At 36.1% G+C, this 21,619-nt stretch overlaps 3 protein-coding genes across 6 annotated transcripts; 2 read left to right on the forward strand and 1 right to left on the reverse strand.

Annotated features, from left to right (window-relative positions):
- Positions 1-1,639: 1,639 nt before the first annotated feature.
- Positions 1,640-6,503, forward strand: LOC125872703 (uncharacterized). 3 transcript variants are annotated; one of them, XR_007447154.1, is made up of 6 exons: positions 1,640-2,016; positions 2,618-3,586; positions 5,044-5,091; positions 5,181-5,607; positions 6,072-6,158; positions 6,242-6,503. XR_007447154.1 is itself a non-coding variant. In XM_049553469.1 (4 exons), exons 1-4 carry the CDS (start codon positions 1,807-1,809, stop codon positions 5,592-5,594), a joined length of 1,641 nt encoding a protein of 546 aa, XP_049409426.1. In that variant the 5' UTR covers positions 1,640-1,806; the 3' UTR covers positions 5,595-5,835. The 3 variants fall into 3 exon arrangements, 1 of the variants encoding a protein (XP_049409426.1); XR_007447153.1 differs by having other exon boundaries at positions 6,082-6,158; XM_049553469.1 differs by lacking the exons at positions 6,072-6,158; positions 6,242-6,503 and having other exon boundaries at positions 5,181-5,835.
- Positions 6,504-8,014: 1,511 nt separating this feature from the next.
- LOC125874649 (uncharacterized) lies at positions 8,015-15,095 on the forward strand. 2 transcript variants are annotated; one of them, XM_049555635.1, is made up of 11 exons: positions 8,015-8,217; positions 9,510-9,830; positions 10,808-10,873; positions 10,993-11,132; positions 11,651-11,777; positions 12,382-12,536; positions 12,953-13,088; positions 13,351-13,435; positions 13,533-13,789; positions 14,045-14,181; positions 14,445-15,095. In XM_049555635.1, exons 1-11 carry the CDS (start codon positions 8,119-8,121, stop codon positions 14,449-14,451), a joined length of 1,530 nt encoding a protein of 509 aa, XP_049411592.1. In that variant the 5' UTR covers positions 8,015-8,118; the 3' UTR covers positions 14,452-15,095. The 2 variants fall into 2 exon arrangements, with proteins under 2 accessions (XP_049411592.1, XP_049411593.1); XM_049555636.1 differs by lacking the exon at positions 13,351-13,435 and having other exon boundaries at positions 13,550-13,789.
- A 383-nt stretch (positions 15,096-15,478) lies between these two features.
- LOC125875158 (putative phospholipid:diacylglycerol acyltransferase 2) lies at positions 15,479-19,941 on the reverse strand. The gene is made up of 6 exons (XM_049556251.1): positions 19,341-19,941; positions 18,448-18,670; positions 17,862-18,145; positions 17,016-17,355; positions 16,630-16,892; positions 15,479-16,452 (listed from the first exon to the last, which is right to left on the reverse strand). Exons 1-6 carry the CDS (start codon positions 19,874-19,876, stop codon positions 16,062-16,064), a joined length of 2,037 nt encoding a protein of 678 aa, XP_049412208.1. The 5' UTR covers positions 19,877-19,941; the 3' UTR covers positions 15,479-16,061.
- Between the last annotated feature and the right edge of the window lie 1,678 nt (positions 19,942-21,619).

Raw genomic sequence — 21,619 nt, forward strand, 5'->3', positions numbered from 1 at the left:
AAGAAGCATTCATCTAGGAAATAGTATCTTGATTACATTGAAGTTTGTTTGTTACACAGATCTCCACAGCGCACATCACATGCATGGATCATTTATTTTGCAATTACGCATTATCATTTTTGTTATTCTTCAATCATATATTTCACTTAAATTATATTTTCACCAAAATAAAAATAAAAATATGCACCCATGCAAAAGACAGGAGATATCATTTGAAAAAAAATGACAAAGTAAACATAATTTAGATGGACTTACTAAAAGAATCGTGACAACAAGTTGACATTATTTACATACAATCTTATGCAAGATGGCAAATTGGCCCATCGTAATTCGTATGCAAGATGCCAAATTGGCCTAGAAGTATTAAAGAGAACTGGATGTGTAGCAAGAAGATATTGTGGTTTGGCATCTATTAACTTTTTTAATGATGCATAACAATTGTGTCCATTATTAATTTTTATAATGATGCATAACAATCAGATGCAAAATCAGAATTATGAGTTTGAGGTTCTAAATTGTGAGACATAAGAGAAAAATAGCATGAAAAGCATTTACATGGCCATTCCTTACCACTGAACCGTCAATCGGTTTGATTGGGAATTCACAAGTTAATATACATATATATTTATTTAATTTTCTAATAAAAATACAAGGTCTACGAAAAAAATTATTAAGTTTGCACGAACCCATGAACCCACTTAGCTTTGCCTTTGATAACAATTTAGCCTCATCTGAGAAAATATCAGAAATTATTAAATGTTTTTCTACGGCTTCGCTTTAGTGGCGGATGTAGAGTGTGTTCAGGGGGGTTCCGACCCCCCTCGAAAAAAAAATTACACTATATATATAAGATCAATTTTTTTGTGTATGTGTATATATTTAAAATTGAACCCCCTGAGCATATGTCAAAGGAGTAGCTCAATGGTTTATGGGGTTCAGGATTTCGCCTATGTTTTATTTGAACCCCCTTGATAGAATTCCTGCCTCCGCCACTGCTTCGCTTCACGTTTTTTCTGTTTAATATGAGCCATGCATAAAGGAAATACTTATACATATGCAATATACGTATGTGGTGTGTGAGTAGTATTAAAAGCTATCGACATGAAACAATTTCATGAGTACGGTCGTCACTTTTTTGTATGCAATATACGTATGTGGTGTGTGAGTAGTATTAAAAGCTATCGACATGAAACAATTTCATGAGTACGGTCGTCACTTTTTTGTCTCATTCAAAAATCATGCATGAAACTTTCATATCAGACAATTCTTTAAGTAATAAAAAAAAAAAACTGCTCTTCAGAAAAATGTATGCTTCAAATAATAATACACAAAATAATCTCATTAGAAATAATCGATTCTTTCAATCTAAATTTTGACAAGTTCATTAGATTGATACTGTACTCCAACCACCGACTATCAAAATGGTTAAAGATGAAACGATGATGAGGAAAACTAAAAGAATATAGTGCACATCTTGGAGAGGAAAAATAAATAGTTAATATTAAATAAATATTTTTTAAAAATTCTCTTTATTATAATAAATATTTTTAAAAAAATAATGAAGTACTAATGAACTAGGAATAACAAAAATAAAAACTAATTTAAGTCATTTTCCCTCTCCACTCAAATAACATTAGAAACCCTACTTCTTCTTCCTTGAAAAAATAAAATAAAAATCTTCCCTCCCCTCTCCCTGTCTTATTTGCAGAGCCTTCTCCTTTCTCACAGTGGGCTGATTTTCTTCCATAATCACTGACATCCGCTCCAGTATTTGTGTGTTCGATCTCTGTGATATTGGATCGGTCTATGGCCGAAGAAGAGGAGAGGAACGGCGGCGATGGAAGTGAGACGAGTGACTACACATCGGAGGACGAAGGAACGGAAGACTACAAGCGCGGAGGATACCACGCTGTACGAATCGGAGATACATTCAAACTCGGACGATACGTTGTGCAGAGCAAGCTCGGTTGGGGCCATTTCTCAACTGTTTGGCTCGCTTGGGACATCCAAAAATCTGTTAGTTTTATTCTATGTTCTTCTAATTACTCATAATTTATCAGTAAATCCTGTTTAGCTCGTTTCTGGTTTCTCTGTAAATTCTGCTTATCGTGATTTATTTTTTGGTCTTTTACACATTTTGGTGATAGCCGAAAGTCTTCTTGTAGTTTACTTAGAGATGTATATTTCAGTGTAATGACAACTGACAAGTGTGTCGCTAGAGAATCTATAGTTCTGGAGAGCTACTTATTTGTTTTAAAAGATAAAAATGCTGATTACGGGAAGGAAATAGGTTCAGATGGAGCGGAATGGATTTAGAGGATTTATATAGCTAGTCCCAACTTAATTTTTGTTATTGTAATCCTGCATTATATAGCTTTACTCTTTTCTTGAAAATGGGATCTTGAGGACATTCACGTGCAAATAAGAAGCTCCCCTCATTCGCTTTGATTCTAATTTTTAGAGGATGCAATTTCATCCTCCGTACTCTGCATCTGTGAACTAGTGGTAGATAGTGAGTTTTAGAGTATGGTCGTGAGAAAAGATGCTTAAATTTTGTTAACTTGTCAGGCTTAGGATTGTTCAGCTAATTGCTGCTTATGTTTTTGTGCGGAAATAGACATATGTAGCTCTGAAAGTTCAAAAGAGTGCTCAGCATTATACTGAAGCGGCAATGGATGAGATTGCAATATTAAAGCAGGTTGCTGAGGGAGATCCAGATGATAAGAAGTGTGTTGTGAAGCTATTGGATCACTTTAAGCATTCTGGTCTTAATGGGCAGCATGTTTGTATGGTATTTGAATACTTGGGAGATAATCTTTTGACACTTATCAAGTATTCAGACTACCGAGGGCTCCCTATCCACAAAGTTAAAGAAATATGCTTTCATGTTTTGGTGGGTTTGGATTATTTACATCGCAAACTTTCCATCATACACACAGACTTAAAACCAGAAAATGTGTTGCTTCTATCAATGATTGATCCAGCTAAAGATCCTACAAAGTCAGGGACTCCTGTCATTCTTCCTTCCAATAAAAGTAAGATTCTCTCTGAATCTGGGGCTTCTAAAGCTGTGAAGAGTTTAAATGGTGACCTGACCAAGAACCAGAAAAAGAAAATTCGAAAAAAGGCTAAGCGGGTAGCTCAAAAGTGTGCCGACAAGGAAGCTTCTGAGGAGACTGAACCACATAATGAAACTATTGGTCCTGAAGACTCTACTTGTGATGAAAAACCTGAAGCGAGCTCAGTTGAGGAACAAACTAGTATTGAAGCCAGTGGAGATGTCTCAACAAAGGAAGGGCGTCAAAGAATTCAGAGACATAAACGAGGCAGCCGGTCTGATAGGCAGAAGCTATTGGCTGATGTTGACCTTAAGTGCAAATTAGTTGACTTTGGTAATGCATGTTGGACGTATAAACAATTTACAAGTGATATCCAGACAAGACAGTATAGATGTCCGGAGGTTATACTGGGCGCTAAGTATTCTACTTCAGCAGATCTTTGGTCCCTTGCTTGCATTTGTTTTGAGCTCACCACAGGTGATGTTCTTTTTGATCCTCACAGTGGAGACAATTATGACAGAGATGAGGTACAACAACTTTACTTTTGATCATTTCACCATTTCCATTCTGACATGCACAAACAATTTTCTTTGGTAGGACTTTGGTTAGTGTTTAAATCTATTTGTGGCTTAGGCTAATTATTATGTGTATGTTATGAGCATGATGTGCCAATTTGATGGACTCTAATGTCATGGAAGCCTATTGGTATATCAAAAGTGCTTTATTTTTGCTTGATGATTCTTGAAACTTATGTCAGCAGTGTTGTGGTTTTGGTGAGGTAAAAGAAGCAAGCACACTCTAGGCAATTCCTTAAGTTCACCAACAAGATTCAAAGTGAGAAAATGATGAATCTTGGAACTAAAAACATGTTGCTTCATTGAAGAAATGTTACACACCCACTTTGTTTCAGTAGCATGCAGGATTTCTTGTTATGATTAAAAAATGTTCAGATAGGCTGAGTCCACATCCCCCACCTTTTGACATGTCTTTTATAACTAAAAGATTGAGGTTCTGTACTTCTTGCATTGATAACTATGAAAATGTTTTTTGCTGTCCATTGTATAGGAAGAAAGAGCGAAGATCGCTCAAACAGCTAGATTTTTGGGTCCCATTAACTAGTTTAGGTCTTTATACATTTCCAATAGCATCTCTTAGATATTGACTTAACCTAGCAAACAAAATGTCGTGGGAACCCCATAAAAGATTTAAGTCTTCAAAGATGATCAGATAAACTTTAGAACCATGTTACATGCGCGGGGTGGATGCTAGGGGCATACCACCGTCCTCATTGTTAAAGATCTAAGGGAGTTAATAATTTCTTCGGTCACTCCATCCATTGCCTTCAGTTTTTGCATGGATGCTCAAATTGTTTGTCACTTGGGACTATTATTTATTGTTACTCTTTAATGGTTTTGCTAAAATTTATTGTTTGTCATTGTAGCTTGCTTATAAAAATCTGACTCACTTTCAGTGAAAGCAAGAATTCTTTTTAGTGGCCCTAGCTTGCCAAGTCTTTCTGATAAACATGTTTTCTTTTCGTGTGACCCTATTCTATACTAGATTGCTTACTTCTATTCAATGTTCTAATGCCAGACTCTGTGCTATCTTTATTGGTAGATTAGCTTCCGTCTGATTTCATTGTAGAAACTTTTTAAATAATTCTTTACTTTTTAATGCTTCTTTTAAGGGTTCATTTTGGACATGTATTTTTTTCCTTTTTTTAAAAAAATAAATCAAATAGGTCTTTGATCATACATTGGACTGATTTTTTAAAAGTAAGTTTCAAGGTTGAAAAAGTGGTTTTGACCAGTTTTGTAAATGATGTTGTTTGTACTTGCATAACATTTACTTCTTTTTTTTTCAAGTTAAACGCATGTCTAAACACAATTTAATTTCCAAATAACTTTTTCCATTTTTTCTTACAAATATCACATTTTTAATGTCCGAACACCTACTTAATTGTTCACTTAAATGGTGTTGACAGGATCACTTGGCCCTCATGATGGAGCTTCTGGGGACGATGCCACGCAAGGTGTGTTTCTATGTCTGGCAAGAAGCAACCAAAGGCTGATTCTGATTGAAATAACCCCGCAATATATCTAATTATCAATATTCCTGCAGATTGCCTTAGGTGGACGCCATTCGAGAGAATTTTTTAACCGAAATGGAGAACTGAGGCACATCAGGCGCTTGCGGTTCTGGACTCTCAGTAAAGTGCTCATGGAAAAGTATGATTTATGCGAACAAGATGCGAATGAGATGGCAGATTTCCTTATACCTATGCTCGACTTTGTGCCTGAGAAAAGACCGACAGCAGCTCAATGTCTTAGTCATCCATGGATTACTGGAGGCCCTCGACATCTTACTTCTTCGACTAATTCTCTATCTGAAGCAACTGAAAACCATGGTCCGAAGAACAACCGAGAGAAGGATGAAAGGGAGGCAATGGAAGTTAGAGTGGGTAATATTGCAATTGATGGGGCTCCAGGCCCAGTCAAAGCTTCTCAATCTTCAAATCTTGCTAAGAAGACATAGTTGACTGGTCCAGGTTGCGCTACTTAACATTTTCATTTAAATTTTGATCCCTTATCAAAGTTAGAAAATGGACCATGATTAGTTTTATTTCTTTTATGCCAATTTTATTTGCCCCTCTTCAATCTCTGAAGGTGATAATCTTCAGCGGCATTGTGTCATTGGTTGAAGCATTTTACTAGTGTGTCAGAGTAACTGGGCAAACTGCAGCTCGTTTACTCTCTTTGTTATCTGGAAATTGTACTTTAAGTTGAACATCATGTACTCACTCTTGGCTTCTTTGAGAACTTACTAGTCTTAAATCATTGTATTTTAGTTGTCCTACCATCCATGTGATGTTACATTTCTGTCCCTGTTTCTCCTGATCCTACGTTCATGTGGTGTTCATTAGTGCTACTGCAGTTCTAATTTATCAAACAGGGAAAAAAGAAAAAAAAAACACTTGATACTGTTCGCCTGCAATTGACAGCTTTGTTTCAGGTGAATGCAGTGCTGTGAGCATTTGGAAAATGAAGGAATGACTCCTTTGCTTCACTGTGGGTAGAATCGTACATCCTTACATGAACTGTGAGTTGAATTAAGCAAATACTAATAACTATCCATTAGCTTGGCTGGGTCCTGACTGATAGAATTTCTTTCTCAAACATTAGGGGAGCAGGCAGGTTTAAACATGTACCAAAGCAGCACGTTGGTGTTGGTTTGGTGAGTGAAACAGATTCTTTTGGTTGTATAACTTCTGGTGGACAATTTATGAGCCACCCTTCGATTGGATTCTTATTATTTTGGCTTTCCTTTGATGATGCAAGTGAAAGAACACATTAAAATCTTTGATGTCAAAATCTAGTGACCTATGGTTGGATGCTAATTGCTGCATTACATAACAAGAAAGTATCTTATGCTTCGCTTCAACTATTTATTGTTGTTTCTAGTACTTTGTTTATCTCTTATTTTGTTTAACTTACTGTTTAGAATGTTTTGTCACGTTTTCTATAATGTTTTGACTTGGCTCCTTCACTGTCGTTATTTCTTCTTCCAAACTGCTTTGAATTGTTTTCCTTGAGCTGAATGTCTATTGGAAACCACTCTCTACCTCTAATGTAAGGTTACATCAGTGTATAATCTCAACCTCTACATGCCTCGCTTTGTAGGATTACACTTACAATATTGTTGTCAGCCGTGGTATAAACTTACTGCCCATGCGGTTTCTGCAGCAACTGTCTTTTCTTTTGCTCCTAGCAAATCATAGGATCTAGCTTATGGATGAAATGAAAATGAATACCGAATTCATGTTACTGTAACAAATTACAAGAGTATATGCCAAGTCCCACAAAACACATGATGGCGCTAGCTATAAATTATGCTGCAGAGCCATCTACTCATAGCCAAATGGAAACCTAAATCTCAAATGGCTTAACTGGGAATCGCCAATTGGATACAGTATTTCCCTTGGCTCTTAACTAACAATATTATAGGAGTACATTGGACAAAGCTGAAACAACAACAAAAATAAGATCTATTCAATGTATATTTACGAGGTTGTAGGTGGAACAACTCTATCATCAATCAATTGAACCTCAATACTAAAATTGTTGAGGCAAGTTCTATGAATCATGTTGCCGTTTAAATGGTGATTTATTGGATCATAATCCGTGGCAGTGCCAGGAATTTCATGAAGGGTCTCCAGGCACAATTATTGCTAGTCAAATTCGAAGACGTGAGTACTAGCTCATTTGGGTTGTCTGACACCACTAGGCTACAACAACCTGTTATGTCAAACTCAAAGGTGTTCAAAATACGTTATTTAATCACTTTGTATATTATTTTACTTGTATTTATGACATTTTTTTCCGATGAAGGTGGACACGTAATAGCTCCGCCCCTTGAGATCATTATCAATCCATATATGAATACTAATTACTAATGTTGTCTTTTGAATAGTGAATCACCGATCCATTTGTCCTTGTATTGACGGCCAATTCAAGCAATTTCTTAATGCGAAATGTAAATGAAAATTACGCATTAAAAGTAAGGCGCATAATTATAGTCATTTTCAACGCAACCATTGAGGGTAAGAAAATTTGCTTCATATGAAAATCTAATAAATCTAAAAACGTTCGGATAAGTAATTATATTGTATGAGATAGACACCCAAAGGTGTGCTATAGTGGTCAATGAAGTAGGTTGGACATCAAGAAGTCTTTACGTTCAATTTTCAGTAAAGATAAAATACCTGTTAAATTCTTTTTATCTGTGCATGCAAGCTGGTTTGAACACTACAATTATAAAATATTATATATATGTGAGATTGGATTGGAATTATATAGTATTTGAATAAGGGAAATGGTTAGTCTACTCTATATCTTGATCCCAAAAAACAATACGTAATTAAACACTGTATAATCAAATGTATAAATGCAATACACTATCAGGTACTATATAAGCTGTCTTTCCTCAATTCCGCCATTCAAAAGGGAAAAAGAAGGATAAAAGAGCGCGAAAACCCTAGCTTATAGTCTCTAGCTACGGCATGTCAATTCCACCGGAATCTCCTTCTGAACATAACGAAGAAGCACCGGAACAAGAATTTCAGAGCAGTACTCATCACCCTCCTGCTCCTTCCGGTGAGGTAATCCATGAAAATGTATTCATCACCCAGAAATATACCAATTCATGTTAATACTGTGTCTTTGAATGGTCTGAGATGTGAATTAATTAGGGTTCTATTGGTTAATACTCGTGGGAGACTTACGTTTGTTGCAATTTATTTACTTTATTTATTTTTCTATGCAATAGCTAATGCATCATGTAAGGAATCTGCTTGAAATGATGTCATCCGCGTACTCAATTCCTGCTAACTCCATATCTAGAAGCTGATATATTGTGAGGAAAAATGATTCCACTTTTGCTGGATTGACAAAGGACTCATTGTTTTCTTCTATAATTTAACACTTCCTCCGTTTCATATTACTTGACCCAGTTGCCCCCAAGGCTTAGCTCGAGTGGAAAAAGGTGGAGGATTTGTGGCTTAAGTCGCAGGTTCAAGCTCCACACCACGCAAAGCGAAGCCCGGTATTTAAGTGGAGAAGGGTAGAGGGGGGGCCATTATCCACCGAGTGTAGAAGGCCGTGATTGGTCCTAAGGGCGGGTCACAGACAGATTTTTTGGTTATAAAAAAAAGAAAGATATTACTTGACCCTGTTCGCCTTTGTGAGGAAAAATGATTGCACTTTTGCTGGATTATGTCTTTGAAATGAAGGGAAATTCATCAAAATTTGTCTATGTTTTACCAATTTTGACTCATATTATGTTGATGCTGACCTTATTAGACTTTTGGCCCCTAATGCTAATCAACTTTTTTTTTCAAAGATAGATACTTCTAGACTGACAAGAATCCTTGCATTAGTGTAGTGAGAAAGGAAAACTGCACAAAGAGAATGTTTCATCTTTGTTACTTGCACTACTAGGGCAACAACAAAGAACTATGTGGCTAAGTGAAGGTTTTTTTGGTTGGTACAATCAGCTAAAAGCTTAACGACTATATATACAAAATTGGCCTTTTCGATAAATTATTGGAATCCAGGAATATCTGGTAGGTTGTAAGAAGCTCCAAATACAGAGGCACTAACTGTAACCCATTTGAAACTTCTCTTACTCATGCTTAACATTGACAAGTGGAAGATTGACCAATATTGCATGTTGAGTCTTTCTGACTGCTGGTTTAGCAATGCTTGTGCATCACATAAATAGAAGACTGCTACTTATTACTTGTGTGTTCTTATTTTTTCTTTATATTTTATGTCAGAAACTTGTTACTTCCTGCTCAAAAGTTTTTGATAGATTATGCCTGCATTTGTTTTTTAGATTCTTTTTTCAATTTGTTTGGCTTCTTCTCTCAAGGCATTATGATTTATTCTGCAGCTATTTGATATAACAACCACAGTTGATCCTGCTTATATAATATCTTTGATCCGGAAGCTCCTACCAGAAAAAAATGTGAAGCATGGAGAGAGAAGCAAGATAACCACATCTTCTCCACCTGAGAATGAAGAAGGCCAGAGTTGGTCTATTGATGAGTCTGAAAATGTGAAGAATGTTGAAACTTTTGTCAAACAATCAGTAGATGACAAGTTCTATTGTCAAAATGAGCATGAGGATGTGGCAGTAGGAGAAGAGGCTTGGGAAGAGTTTGGCTGTATTTTATGGGATCTAGCAGCTAGTAAAACTCACGCTGAATTCATGGTATTTAGAACTTCTACTTGTCTAGGAACTTGATCTTTTTCGGTTGGCTGGAGGAAGAGTGGGTCGTTTCACCCATTCTTTTCTGTTTTTGATATTTACCTAAGAATAAAAGCAGAAGTTTTCTGTATTTTTTTATAGTTATGATAAGAGTATTTTATACAATCAGGGGCAATTTGAAGGCTTTGCAAAAGAGGCCTTCCAATTTCTTAGTTGAAGCTCTGGTTAAGAAGCATTTATTCTGAAGAGACTTAGGCCTAGGCGTAGACATTGGAATTCTTATGTCATTGAGAATATTTTCAGGAAAGAAGAGGAGGTTTCTTGTGTATTTTTTTTATATAGTTATAATAAGAATTTTTTATACAATCAGGGGCATTTTGAAGATTTTGCTAAAGAGGCCTTCCAATTTCTTAGTTGAAGCTCTGGTTAAGAAGCATTTATTCTGAAGAGACTTAGGCCTAGGCGTAGACACTGGAATTCTTATGTCATTGAGAATATTTTCAGGAAAGAAGAGGAGGTTCCTTGTGTATTTTTAATAGCTGTGATAAGAATTTTTGTACAATCAGGGGCATTTTGAAGGCTTTGCAAAAGAGGCCTTCCAGTTTCTTAGTTGAAGCTCTGGTTAAGAAGCATTTATTCTGAAGAGACTTAGGCCTAGGCGTAGACACTGGAATTCTTGTGTCATTGAGAATATTTTCAGGAAAGAAGATGAGGTTTCTTCTGTAGATACTGGCATCCAAATTTTCCGTTTCAGATGGTTGGTGCTTGGTGTACCCTGCTGTATATACTAATTAGAGAAGAGCTTCCAACAGCTTAGGAAAGAAACTTCCCATTTGGATGATCAAAGCTCTATAAACTTATCCAAAGAAAAAGAGGATCAAGGGTCAGGGGGGTTGAATATGCTTATTGGGAAGATAGCCTTCCATATGCACATGTTCACTACTCAAGTCTTTAGAGGGATGATTAAGTTCTATGTGCAGGTTGAAAACTTTGCTCTTGAAGTGCTTTTGGCGACTCTGATGGTCTCAAAATCTGTTCGGATTACTGTAAGTCTTCCTTTATTCTTCTGTTGGATCCTTCTTTTTGGAGGTTTACTTCATTATATTTAGGTATTCTGATGACTCAACTTGAGAGATGGTTTGATGAAGTCATTACATGTAAACAGGAAATTAACCTTGGTATTATTGGGAACCTAGCTTGCCATGATGTGTCACGGAAAAAAATCACTACTACAGATGGTCTGATTGGAGCAGTACTGCAACAATTGTTTCTAGATGACACAGCATGTCTCTGTGAAGCATGCCGGTATAATATTATTTTATGATAGAATTTAGTTACTGATTCTGCCCTGATATTTTTTATCTTGTTGCTAATATCAGTAACTTTACTGAGGGAGTATAACTTAGCCCACACTGTTTTTTCTTTCAACCTTCTTTTGGGGGATTGGGGAATTGGGGGCAATATAAATGGTAGTAATATTTATATTACAATGCTATCATGGAGGATATCATTCTTATGCTTGTTACTATTAATCTGGAATCATCGTTATGTTTGTTACTGTTAAGTATTACTTTTTTATAAAATTGCAACCCACATTATGTCACTGTGAAAGTCCTCTACCGTTGACTTGATGATCCCAGTTCAGTATAGTAATGTATGGGAGTTTGTTTTCTATTCTAAGAACATGTGATAAGATGCATCATAGTTTCCTGTAGCCTTTGCTTTATCTCAATCAAATTTTCTTATAGTTGGCATTGCCTACAGGCTGATAACTTTATTTCTTCCAAGCAACGAAATTTTCTTATAGTTGGCATTGCCTACAGGCTGATAACTTTATTTCTTCCAAGCAACGAAAGTGGTTTTTTGGCAGAAGCACTGCAACCTGAACATATTTTATGTCGTATTTTATGGATTGTAGAGAACACTTTGAACATTCAGCTTCTTGAGAAGGTAGCAATGACTCACTTCAATTTTCCATGTAGCTTTTCATTTTTCAGTATTGTCTCTGCTTCTGACTTTCTTGAATCTGGGTCTTGCAATTTAAAAAGTGGTATATATGTTCCTTATTGGATGAGTATATATGGCGTTTGTTTGTATTTCTCTGACTTTCACCCTATATCAAATAAATGTCTCCTTCCAAAGACAAACTTGATGCTAAAGTAGCATACTCACTGTTATTGTGGTCACCATCATCATTTTTTTTTTTACCATCACTGATTCATAGATGACACACTTCCAAATACTTCTACCAATAACTTCTCTAGGAGTTGCGAAAGGGTTGAATTTCTTTTTGTAATATAAATTATTTTATGGTTAGTGGCATAGCAACTGTCTTTGAATCAAACGCAATTCGAGGATGGTATCTGGAAATAGTATCTGTCCGATAGATAAAGTCATTAAGTTCCTAATCTGTTAATTTTGTTGAAAGAGATCTGATACCATCTTTTGTCCTTCTGAAATGTTCTCCTATTATTCTTTTTAATGGTCTTTGTGCTGCTTTCTATTCTGCTATTGCTCAGTATTTGCATCTGATGTAATTTTTTCCTGTCTACAGAGCATTAATCTTCTCTTAGCAATAGCAGAAAGTAAGCAGGATGTGGTTGCAATACTACTACCACCACTGATAAAATTAGGTCTCCCACGGAGTCTGGTTGATCTCCTATCTGTTGAGATAAGCAAGTTAACCCCTGAAGAAAGATCACCTGAAAGGTCTGGTCTTTTCTTATCTTGGGATGGCCTTTTCTAGGAGTAGTTTAATTTATTCTCCATTCACTGCTAAAAAATTTTTCTGCTAATATGATTGCTGATTATTGTGCCACAATTCTTCAGGACTTTATTCCTTGGCATGTTGTACTTCTCTTTAATATTTTTCTATGTTAAACTTTATTCGTATCGTGTGTGGTGAATAGATTTTCTACTTTTTGGAGTTCACATTACTAGGTTTTCTCTGTGCAAGAATTGGGAATTATATAACATAGAAACAGATTGCAGCTCATCATTTTTGCAGTCATCCTCCTTCCCCCCTCATGCCCATGCATGAGGCTTTCCTTTCAATTATCATTGTGGTGAACCTCTGTGGTTGCAGTTCACTGATCAACTGATATAGTGGCTATGTGCTACATCAGGTATTCCATTCTAGATTCGATTCTTCAGACTGTTGAAGCGCTTTCAGTCATTGATGATTATTCACAAGAAATCTGCTCAAACAGGGAACTCTTCCAACTACTTGTTCAATTGATCAAGCATCCAGATAAAGCTGAGGTATGCTGTTAACAGCTTGCAGAACCTTCTCATTTTTATCCTTACGTATCTCAAATTGAGCCAAAGATCAGTGAAAGCACAGTTTCCCTTATTATGCATCTATCAAACAACTTGAGAGAACAAAATGTGGAAGTAAACAATAAAGTAGGCTGCATAGAACTTTATCCCCCAAAAAGAAGAAGAATAAGGTAGTGCAGAAATATTACTGCAATATTTGAGTCCTTAAGCAGAGGCTATTTCCTAATATATGCATTGCCTGCAGTTTGCCAACTCTTGTGTTACTGCTTCAGTTTTGACAGCAAATATTCTGACTGATGCAACTGATCTGGCTTTAGAGATATCACAGGGTGAGTTCATAATTACACCAACATATGCTAGCCTGAATTTTTTGGCCTTAGTTTATTTCAATTTATCGAATCAGTAATGACACTTGGATCTTTTCAGACACACTTTTCTTACAGGGTCTACTTGGTGTGTTTCCTTTTGCTTCTGATGATATTGAAGCACGGAGTGCAATTTGGAGCATTCTTGCAAGGTTGCTGGTGCGAATTCAAAAAACTGATCCGTCAAATCTGCACCAGCATGTCTCAGTTCTCACAAGCAAGTCAGAGGTGGTTGAGGATGAACTTCTTATCTACAATGTTGATGATTCCAGCGAGGACCATAGAAGTTCCACCAAATTAACAGCAAGAACATTTGCTGTATCCTTTTCATATATATTCAGAAGTATTTTTTTTTTTTTGTTGAAGATAAAAGAATTTTCCTCACTTGTGTCTGCATTTCTTTTTCTAAACTGATGTTACCTTCTGGTAGTGTTGGAATGGAATGTGCCTGAGTAGAGCGCACCGGATATGGAGGATTCCCATAGCGGACACAACCTAGTTTGGAATTGGGTCATAATTGATTGATTTATATGTTAGCTTCCGAATTCTCTGTTTTCTTTCATTGTTGAATAGCTAAACGGAATTGTTGAAATTTTAAGTCGATGGAAAACCCTCGACGACCACATGAAGGGAGCCCTTTCTATGGAGGGATGCTATGTGAATGAAGGAGATGTTGATAAAATGTTGCACTACTGTTGCAAATACACCAAGTAAGATTTTTTCTATTTTTTCTATTTTTTCTCTGGTTACCATCCTATATGGAATTCAGACATGCTTGAGAATTCTCATTCCTGTTTGGTGTTTGGCGATTTGACTGTATTTGGTTTCAGATCCATCTATTGTTCCACTTACTGATTCACAAATGAATTCAGAATTATCTTTGCTCTATATCTTTTTTTCATGGTTGTTAGATACTACTGTATATGAAAAGAGAAATGTTTGCTAAGCTGCTAATACAATCTTCATTTCCAAGTAAATGACACAGGTATACTGTGGGACGAGAACTCATGAAAGATCCAACCATTGATTGATAAATTTTAACATGATGAAGTATGATGCATGCTCATGATTTATCTGGGCAATCTAGGGGTGGTAAAACAGCTAAAAGGGAATGACCTCACTTCAGGATATCTCTCTGAAAGGATCCGTGGAGAAGTGGTTTGGCTGATGTTGTAGAAGTGGCACAATATAAAAGTGTTGGCTTGGTTTAACATCCTGGAGAATCTCTTCTTCTTCACTCGCAATACATGGTACTGATTGATTCTATGAGCCTTCGTCCCAGCTTACTGTTAGGTATCTGGCCTTGAAACTTAGGTGGCTTGGAAAACTGTCCCATGTGGAGGTTATCGCCATTCCATGCAACAATTCTTGTAAGCGTTGTGCAGTTTGCCCAATTCGCTGTTTACTTGTAGAATAGTTCCAGAGGTTGGTGGTGATGACACGGTTGCATCTATGATGAAATCGGGCAGGACTCAGAATCCAATTTTGCTGCATGGTACTGTCGTTTGGGTTACTCTTTGGTGGAAAGGAAAAACATGGAGTTCCCGTCCAGTACTCTTCTTCTGTTGTCCGTATATCCGCTTAAGTTTATTTATCATGGACAAACTAAAACTTGTTTTTCTGATCTTCATTTCTAACTTGTTTGTATATACCTTTATAGAATTTTGGATTTGGTGGTCAATGGAAAGAGCAAGCTTTGTTCTATGATATAAGCTGTCTTTGGATTTTATTTATTGCTTGCCAATGACGTGATTTTGACCCCAAGATGATACATAAGGAGACGATTTTCTTGTTGGTAGTGGGGATTTTAAGCTGGTTTTTTCTCACAGAACATACATCTTTTTTTCCCATCTGGCCATCTGTAAGAGGAGATACGTCACACTCACATTGGAATTTCGAACCTGAGATGGTACTCAAGTAATTTCTCTTTAAATGAAACCTGGTTAGTAGAAAAAATAAAAACAAGACTCTGCATCAATCGTATAATTATTTCTTCAGCAGTTAACGGTTGAAGTGATATTCAAACATCTAATTTCTTCTCTGCTTTTGTAGTTCTTAGCAAAACAGAATTTTAAATTTCACAAGTGATGCCCATGCAAATGTTACTAAGTTGAGGCCAATCGTCAATGTAATCCGTAATAGAAATTTGCATAAGTAGTGACACTGATCAACGCCCCTCAGACCTAAACAATTTAAGGCGACCAGAGTTTTACTTAACTTGTCTATAGAAAATTTAGAATTAGATTAGATAAGTCAGAAATGCTACTCTTCGAGTTAGAAACTTACAATCAATGCCAACGGTGCCCCATTTACCAACTTGACTTGCGGTGATTCTTTCGTGGGGCTGTGTCTCAAGTCATTCAAGTTCCTCTCCTGAGTTGTGTTCCGCAGTGCTAGTAACAACACTAGTGTACTCATATTTACTCCCAACATCTTTTGAACTCTTTCCTCTGACCTTTACTTTGTTCTTCATTCATGTATCAAAACATCTTTGATGTCATAGCTGAATATTTATCTGTTCTGACATTTCCATGATACCCGAATAAACTCTATCACCATCCAACTCTGTACCTGAGGCACCAGCAGCAACTCATAGAACATCTTCTATCAAGGCAAAGTTCCCCAGAATGTCAACATGGGCACCACTCTCTGTGCCTCTCCCTTCTAGCAGACTAGCTGATGGCTTGTGCTGGTATTCTCTTATGTAAGTAGCAATGCCCGAGGGGTTAAAGCGTGTCTTGCCTCGCCATCCTTTTGCACACATGAAGCCAGCACTCACGACTGGTACACTCTCATCGCCATCAACAAAGTATACTCCACCACTCAAGCAATCATTGTCGCTTCCATCTGCAGAGATGTCAATTTGAAGAGGAATGCTCTTGCATCTATCAGAAGGTGATATCTTGTAGACATATGATCTTTCGGTGGGAATTCCCACTCCATATGAACAGAAGATCTCCATATCCGGAGCATCTGGCAACCTGAAAAATGATGCTGACTATTAACATACTAAGAAACACAAGGGACCTAAATGAAGCATGCTTCATCATATTAGCGCATGATTGACTTATTGCACTAGGATTAAGTGAAGTCACGGAGGTGCATTTGATGGAAAAATAAAAAGGGGAATAGTAAATTCACTACTTGTTCACACTTACATTGTTTCAAGTGGATTTGACCAGTACTTATAATGACTATGTTTTGGGTCTTCTAAGTTATCTGCTAATCCATGGGAGAAGTGTGACTCAGCACGCTGCATCGTCTTTGGTGCTACAAACCTGAGAAGATCTATTAGAGTTCTTGCCGTGTAGGCTTTGTTTTCAGTCACTCTCTTGATGCTCTCCTGACTCATCCCATCATATTCTGTCATCAACTCCTCACATGATGTGCTGGAAATGGGCGCGTTTTCATACAAGATTTCCTGTTATAAAACCACTCATTCCATTGTTAATCACATTTAAAGGGAATAAGAGGTATGTCTGATCAAAGAGTGTTCTTTCCGAATATTAATATAAGATAAAAAGGTAGAACTCATAGCTTTTACCTTTGGATCTATTAAAGAGAGTTGTGACGAAGGTATCTCAGATGCTACCTTCCCAAATGATACTAATCTTCCATATTTTGCCAGTTCTTTTTCCTGGATACTCCTCTGAGTGTCAGTATCATTTCCATTGCTCTCCTTTGAAGAGGAATGCAGGTATTGTGTCTTTGCTGAATGACATACATTTTCTTCTTCTGGGGACCTATTCAGATCGCCCCAGACTGTCTCTCCTCCTTTTGGTAGCAATGAAATGACAGAGTCCCATGTTCGAAATACCCTCATAACATGTTGAAAGGTTTGAAAACCAAAGGTCTCCAAATCGAACAGACCAGGAGCCATGGCTCTGCAAAGTAAATGTGATGAGTACCTCACTTGCTAGTAGAAAAAAATCAAATTCCAGCTTCACCGGTGCCTTCAATTATAAACTCAAAAGAAATTTTGTGACAGAAAACATAAATCGAGAATTTTAACTACTGAAGAATGTAATCTCTCAAACAATTAGGTAAAACCTATGTAGTATTGAATTTCCTTCAAATGAAAAATTGGAGGTGCTGCATGCAGAATTACTTCTCCAAAATCTATAGATGACAAGTGCTATCTCAAAATCAAACTAACCAGTGATAGACCAACCTATATGCAGAAAATAAAGAGAGTAAAGGAATTTGTCTTGGTTGAAATTTCATTTCTGTGATTATAACGCAAAAATAGACCATGCAAATGACACTTCGCAGCAGATCAAAATGACGTCTTTACAAACAAAAAAAAAGGAACTTCCCTAGGTAGATGCTGCCATTAAGAACTAACTAAAAACATAAGAGAGGATAATTATGGATAAATTATATTACAAACCTGATAAACGCAACATCTTTTCCCTCAGCAGACAATATATTAGCAACAGCCTTTGGTACTCCAAGAAATGCTGGACCAATATTCATGATTGCTTTGATGTGCTTGGCACACCAACCTAGGCCACCAGCCCCTCCAACAGGGGAAGGTGCTTCAACCCATTTAAGGAAGTGGAGAAAATAGTTGACGCCCATCGAGTGAGGCACTACCACCACTTTCTTGTTACCATTTCTAACATACAAAAGCTCAATTTTTCTCTTTAGCCTGCTCAGAGATTGGTCCCTGATCTGCTTGTTTCCAAATTTTAAAACTGTATCAGAATTATCTCTACAATGTCCTCAAGAAGGATAACAACCACAAGAAACCTCAAATTCTCGAATTTCCTGAGACTTTTTCAACTAAATGTACGAAGAAACAATTTTTTCTTTCATTCAAAATATTGATATGTCTATTAAAAATATTTGCAACTAATGGAGTGACCTAGGATTCATACGGCCGACCCCAACTTGCTTGCAGTTACAGGATTATAGTAGCAACGAAAACAGCAAGTAATAGTAAAAACGAAGAAATGAAGAAAATAATTTAATACCTCTGTATTTTGGAAGGATAGCCTCCAGTCATAAGAAGCCATGTACATATTCTTCTGTTCATAGCCAATCTCTGCTAAATTTTCAATAAGATTAGCCCAAACAAAATAACCAGGAGCAAAATAATCAGCTGCTACTAGTCCTGTAACTGCACGTACTCGAATTCCCGGTGGATCAAGCCCAGTTTCATTATCCAAAGATAGGTGTTCCAACCAACATAATGGCCTAATTCAATTGCAGAAAAGATTTTCAACTCAGATTTAAAACTCTACATTATCCGATTGAATCAAAGGTAATTCCAATTCTGCAATGGTTAATTTCACGAATGATCACTGAACTTTATCATTATAGCTGGTAAAATACAATTACTTAACGTGACACAACATAACTTTGTAACTTAAATATTATATTAATAGATAAAGTTAATCATTCTAAAGTCCAACTACGAACTAATATAATAAAGTTAGTCATTCTAAAGTCCAACTACAAGCTTTTTAACCAAACCAACTTAAATATATGCTATGGAAGCGGGAAACAGACCTGGCCTCCAAAGGATGCTCAGGTTTAGATTGTACTCATTCCAATTACCAGACACAAAGAACCTAGTATTGTTACTCCATCCCTCCTTCCAACTTATGTGGGATGCTTTGCTTCTCGAGATTCAAATTGATTAATTTTCGAAGCTAAATTGAATTAGATCAGCTTAAGATTTTAAAATTCTATACGAAAAGTATCATAAATTGCAATTTTTTCTCGTTTCAGTAAAATGGAAGTCAAACTTTACATAATTTAAGTCTCCAAAAAAATAAAAGTGTCACATAAATTGGGACGGTGTAATTTTACTGTTAAAGTTCAATGATCATACGTGAAATTAATGGGGTCTACAAAGACAAACCTCTTGAATGTTTCAGCAAAGCTACCACCCCAAAGTCTCTTACGAAATAATCCTTCAGAACAAGGCTTGCCTTCCCAAAGTTCAAGACCACCAGTTACAATTCCAGGCACCAAAACAACAGGGTGATGAGCATTCAACCCTTCATTTTTTAGCCTACTCCCAGGTAATTCAGCCAATTTAATACCTGGCAAAATAGCAGGCAAAAAATTGCATAGAAATAAAAGTAGCCACCAACTTATACACAAGAATCCAATTATCCAAAAACAGTGATCTATACACCTCCATTCATTAGCGTCCCTGCTAGCTTTCTTGTGTTTTGGCTTTTCATAAACATACAGAGTCTTTTCTTGTTTCTTGTCAAATGATTCATGAATGCCCACTGAAGAACACTTTACTGGTTCAAGAAAACAGAGCTTACAAAATTGAAGAATTGAACTAAAGATTCTAACTTTACCATCAATATAATTAGAAATAACACTCAGATTGACCTGAAAAACTGTAGTAAGCTGTGTTTTCAGGAAATGGAAGAACCCCATCAATTCAGAATGCAGAATTGAGAAGAACAGAGTAACCAACAAAATTTTGGAAAATAATGAAACTCCATAAGTGTAAGAAGGATCAAGAGAAGTGATCAAGGTGATAAGTTAGTAGTAAGCGCTAGGAACACGTGGCAATAGATGGAGTCAGAGGTGTTACTTTTATTTGTTATGTTAACTAATTTTTAAAATTATATTAATTCGATATTTTAAATAAAAAATTTAGACATTCAAAACTATATAAATGTACCATAAATGTCAATTTTTTACACATCAATATGATGAAAAATACATCATAATATTAGTCAAAAAAAATTGATAGTTTGATTCTAAAAAAGAAATTATAACAATTAAAGTGAACGGAGATAATATCTAAATTTCGTGTCTAATTGAACTATTGGTATAAATATAATGAGTATGATATGAGAATGGAGTCTTTGTCTTTTGGCAAGTTTTAACGTTTTGTTGTGTGATGAAATCGAGGGTTGTCTACAAAGACGTGTGTCCTTGCCTTGTGCATTACATGCAAAAGATGACATATCTCAATAACTCAATCGTCAACACTTCTCTATTTGCGAGATAAATAGATAATTCCAAGAGTAGAACCCGGATTATCGGGAAAATAGCACACCTTACTAGAAAACACAGATATCTAAAATAGTCTAGTGGGAAACAAGCAGAAAAATAAAGTAAAAAAATAGAGGTAGAATAGCTAATTCCCTTTTATATAATTTAGGGGTCGTTTGGTTTACACATAAATTATAAGATGAAGACTGTAATGCAGAGGTAGGTAAACCTCTCGGTAAGGATTTTGCTGCTCAAATTCGATAACTCTAATTAAAGAAGAAACAGTTATATTCACTGCACCATATTAATTGATAGTTGATCTAATCTGTTTGCGAAGGATCCAAATCGGAAAGGCCCTTGAAAAGGAAGGGGACTAGGCTTCGGACGGTTAACTGGGCTTAGTAGATCGGCCCAAGTACTAGCCTTGTCGGAGTACTGGATCAGCTAACTTCGCCAAATAGTTCTATTTAATATGGCCACTTTTTAAATATTGGCCATTTCTGCAATTAAACTATTTGGCCAATAGCCAAAATGGCCCCATACTCCTTTTTGTTTTCTTTTTCTTTTTTGCTTTTCATATTTCGTATCCATAATGGAGCCGATCACTTGGATTTGCACCGCTTAAAGGCTCATTAGGGTAAAAATCTTTTCATACCCAAGATACAAACCTAGATCTTTAATTAAAGGTGAAGTCGCCTCATTCAGTACATCTCGTCTTTGATGATCCCATACTCTCTATCTATCACATTTTATTTTAAATTGCTGTCAAAAATTTATTTTAAGTATTCGTGATGAAAACTAGTAAGAGCAACTTTAATTTGAATGATAAATGGTTCTGCTAGTGATAAGTTTCTGCTTAATTCTAAGTTTTTGATTCAACCTCCTAATCCCTATGGCCCACAAATGAAGAACTAAGGAGAAGGATTATTATAATTTAAACTAATGATTTTAAGACTATTTTTAAGGATAGGGAAGTGTCTAGTCCTTAGTTATATATTTTGTATTTTCACACTATATTTAAAAGTAAATTTATGATTTATGAGTTCAAATTTAAAATCCTATCATAATTTATTGATCTCAAAATATATTAATTATTTTTTTACTACTATCTTACAACCCATTCGTCAATTTTCCACATCTTTTACATATGAATCATACTCCTTTTACCTAATTGTC

The sequence above is a fragment of the Solanum stenotomum genome, chromosome 8 (assembly GCF_019186545.1).
Source record: "Solanum stenotomum isolate F172 chromosome 8, ASM1918654v1, whole genome shotgun sequence".
In the NCBI taxonomy this organism is placed as follows: Eukaryota; Viridiplantae; Streptophyta; class Magnoliopsida; order Solanales; family Solanaceae; genus Solanum; species Solanum stenotomum.